The sequence below is a fragment of the Formica exsecta genome, unplaced genomic scaffold (assembly GCF_003651465.1).
Source record: "Formica exsecta isolate Colony F162 unplaced genomic scaffold, ASM365146v1 scaffold72, whole genome shotgun sequence".
Taxonomy (NCBI): domain Eukaryota; kingdom Metazoa; phylum Arthropoda; class Insecta; order Hymenoptera; family Formicidae; genus Formica; species Formica exsecta.
In genome coordinates, this window is record NW_021853485.1 from 5,552,831 (window position 1) to 5,557,216 (window position 4,386).

General features: G+C 35.3%; 1 protein-coding gene across 1 annotated transcript in view; it reads left to right on the top strand.

Annotated features, from left to right (window-relative positions):
• Window positions 1-3,405, top strand: part of LOC115243647 (eukaryotic translation initiation factor 5B-like) — a 28,845-nt gene extending 25,440 nt beyond the window's left edge. Inside the window, exons 10-11 of the mRNA XM_029820789.1 lie at window positions 1,211-1,451; window positions 1,785-3,405. Of these exons, the coding sequence (XP_029676649.1) occupies window positions 1,211-1,451; window positions 1,785-1,964 (421 nt within the window). The 3' untranslated portion in view covers window positions 1,965-3,405. The remainder of the gene's footprint in view (window positions 1-1,210; window positions 1,452-1,784) is intronic.
• Window positions 3,406-4,386: the final 981 nt, after the last annotated feature.

Below are 4,386 nucleotides of genomic sequence, written 5' to 3' on the forward strand. Positions count from 1 at the left end.
ATAAAATTATTACTTTTTAGTATTCTAATTTTAAATTAATAATACTAATATGTCATCTCGGTGACAATTACAATCCTGTGTGTGAATGCTACAAAAGTGTTTGATAGGAGATTCTAACAAAAGTAAACTATCCACGGACCACGTGTATGTTAAAATAAAAAAAGTTTGCATTTATGCGGTTTAAAATTAAAAATCTTATTTCGCGTGAAATATGCGAGAAATGCGCATAAAATCTGGAATGCGAGCTTCATTAAAAAATTTGGCAGATAACTTTTTTTTACACACACACACTCCAACGTAATTCCTCTTAATTAGCAAATTTAAATATAACTCGTGGTTTTGCACGTTATTTTTCTCGCATCAATTTTATCAAATTTTGTTATGGACCTACATAACTTTAATACAGAAAAAAATGCATATAATTTTATATAGATTGAGAGATTATAGAGATGAGACAAAAGTTTATGTAGATTTAAAACTTTTGCAAATATATATGCGCTTTATTAAAAAAAACTAAATTTATGATGATACTAGTTGATTAAAGTTTGATATCAAATCAAATATAAAAATACTATAATCTTTCTTTATCAAGTGTGTGTATATATATAATTTAGACTTCAGAGTTCAAATTAATACAAAGGCACAAGCTTTCGATTCTTTTTTGTAAATAATTTTACTTATATTCTATCCCGACATTTGTCTTGTTACATTCTGGTATTCGTTTTGCCGAACTGCGAATAATTTTGAAGGTCGGAAGAGGAGAGGCGGAAAGCTGCAGAGGAGGAACGCCTGCAGCTCGAAATGGAAGAGAGGAAAGCGTGGGAGGCACTGCAGCTTGCACAAGAACGGAAAGCCGAGCTTGGCGAGATACTGGAGACCGAACGGCAGGAAGTCGAGAGGAAGGCGGAAGAGGCGAAGCTACAAGCAGAACGCGAGGAAACGGAGAGAATAGAAGAGGGAGAGAGGTGTGTGTCATTATTTAAAAAAAAAGCTCCCATATGTGATGAAGCTTGCCCCTAAGATTAATAATAAAAATTTTTAAAAATTAAAATCATACGAATTAAAGAAAATGATGTGCTCTATAAAGGCTCTAAAAAATATATAATAATTATATATTCATATAATAATTTTATATTTAATCAATATTTTCTATTATGTTTATATATCGTACTGCTAATGTCTAATTCGCTCTGTTACTTTCTATCGACAGATTAATTAACCAGGAGAAGCTCGCAGCACTCATACAAGAGCAAGAACGGCTGATAGTCGAGGAACATCTCGAAGAAATTCAGAAGCAGAAACAGGAGCAGGAAGAGACGGATACCGCGCAGCTTCCAGTTAGCGAGCTTAACGATATCAGCGGCGCCGAAGATCCAGTGGACCTTGACGAGATAACTAATCAGGAAAAAGAGGAAAAGCCCTGCGATGTTACCACAGATGACGAAACACGGGTAAGTGATCACCTAAAGCATCCTAAAGATTTATACTTTCCTTTAAATCGTCGATTATGATATTGTATATCCGATGCATAAAATTCTAAGTCGTAAATTTTAATAATATTAAAATGTATATATATATTTGTAACATTGCAGACATTTTTTAAGATTAGATAATGTTAAGCTCTTATATTTTTTCAGAAGAATATTATTTTTTTAAATTAAATATATTCATATGTGTATACGTCGGGATAAATTTCTGTCGAGAAAGAATAGAATTTGAACTTATTCAAGAACCGATAGTTGAAGAGACCCGTCGAGTTAAATCGCAAGGAATCCGCCTTTCAGATTGAGGAAGAGAACGTTCCCGAAGAAGAACACTTGGAGATAACCGAAAGTCCGTTCATCGAGGAACCAGAAGGGGCTGAAAGCAAGTCGCAAACGGGGCCGATGGCGGTCGAAGATGAACCGCAAATCGAAGAGGTCACTTCCGGCGAGGAATTCGAATGGGGTGATCAGGACGCGTAATTGAAGTCCGGCCGGTTCGGACTCGCAATGTCGATGGACCATGTTCCTTTATCGTCATCATTAATGCTAGGATTTCCTAAGCGCCTTCCTCTATCGTTTTCGCAAACATCATTTAAACCGTCATCATCGTAGATGTCCGATCGGTGACGTAATGAAGAAACCTTAATTAAATTTTTTGTAATATCTAATCTGATCTCTTTTATTTTTATTTTTTCATTATTCATTAAATATTTATTTCACGTTCCATTAATACACATTTCGTTGTGAATTTTATTTCGCGTTGCGTTACGTTAATCACATTAAAGTATAATTCGCGTGGATCGATATCCGAGTCTAAAACTATAAAAATTCCAACGATTATTTTCAACTAATTTCAGAAGGGCCGATTGGAGACTCGTTTGTGGTCTCGTGTCATCTGCGCGAATTTATTTCATTACTGACCATATACCTTCCATATTATCTCGTATCGGAGAACGGCAACCCGTAGATCGAGTCTGACATGAGTATCGATTTCCGTTGGTCTGCCGGTAGTGGGGTGATGATGATTTGTTTATAGTCTCGGATAGTATTCGGGTAGAAATATCGCGACGAATTTTAGCCGTTCATTCGAGCAGTCGAGCTGGCTTCGTCGTCGTCGTCTATTTTTACAGTAACAGCTTCCAGCTCCAACCATGAAATTGATTTGACTGCGATTGTCCGAGCAATCGATTCAGAAGGACGAGGATTCCGGAAATAATCGAGCGAGCACGTTGATAATTAACGTCCATCTCGTGACTCCTCGTTGCTCAGATATGACAGCCCTCACTTTATCTCTAGTGTATTATATTTATTATAAAAAATAATATTTATTATAAAAGAGAGTGTGTGATAATAATGCAAGTAATCAATATGGAGTTCGCCCTGATTTAACACACATAGAACTGGAGAAGTTTATCTTTTCCGCTAAAAGCGTTGTGAAGAAAAAATTGCGAATTACAGAATGTGTGTAATGGTTATGTGAAATTAATTTTTTAATTAACAAAATCAGGCATAAACTTAACGTATTATAAAATTTCCATATGCCATTGATACAATAAAACAAAACTGATAGATAGATATTTTCGATACAAAAAACAAAATATACTCTTACTATCCTTTTATTCCGGAAAATTCCTTGCTGTTTTCTGCCGTGAAAGACTCAAATTTAAAATTATACGTAAATAAAGTTGCATAATATACTAGAAATAATCGACATCGTTGTGTGCTGTGTATAAAAAATAAATAAAATAAAAAAGTATTTAAACAAGAAATTAATAAGTAACGACTTCATCAATATTTCATTTATGTTGTTATATTTAATGCGCACACTAGTAATCGGACGTAGCACGCAATGTATACTCACGTAATGCCTATTTTTATTTACGATTAAAGACAATAAAGATTATAAATGTTAATGTTTAGCAATGATGAATTGATTTTACCTCGCATAATACATTCACAATTAATGAAATATTAACAATTAGCATAAAATAAAATTAAAATTATTATAATCAATATATAATACAATATATGAATATAATTTAGAATATTTTTTACCATTTGACAATTTTTTTACATTGTAATTATTTTTATAATTTTAATAATTATCATAAAAATATATTAATCATTATTATCAACGTTTCTAATTTAATAGAAGATAAAGAAAGTATTGTAATCAAAAAATTAAAAAAAAATTGCTTTATAACCATACAAGAAACGAAACTTTTAAAATTCTCGAGCAAACAAGAGAATCTCATTTTCGAGTTTATGTTGATTCATCCGAGTCAACATCCCTTTGGAAAATCTCGCAATCGTTCACCCGCCAAATAATCGACTCCTGGATGGAGCGTCTCGCGAGGAAACGACGTGTTCGGAAGTTGTAAATCGCAGCTGCTCGTAAACTTATCGTCGTCTCGCTCGTGTCAAGTGCCTGGAATTTTCGCGGATGTTTTTCGCATCGCGTGTATAAACACACGAGGAACATTTCGGTCTCTGTCGAGGGCGATCGGGCCGAAGTGGGCCAAACCGCGTTTGGCTCAAAGGAAGACCTGACACGGCTTCAAAGCAAAAACCAGGTTAAATATGTGTGCCAACATACCCGTCCAGCTGAGAAACACCGAGGGCACGATTGTAAATGTATGCACGTCATGCGTCTACTGTCATCGCACAGAGCATAGTGGTAATACTGCGGTTCTTACATTGACTGTGACTAGTGTGTGTGTGTGTGTGTGTGTGTGTGTGTGTGTGTGTGTGTGTGTGTGTGTGTGTGTGTGTGTGTGTGTGTGTGTGTGTGTGTGTGTGTGTGTGCAGATCGAGCCAGCAAAACGCGTCGCTGGAACAAAATTATTTATAATCGAGACGCTTCCATCGCACCACGCTTAATCAATCTCGGTGCGCGCAAAAA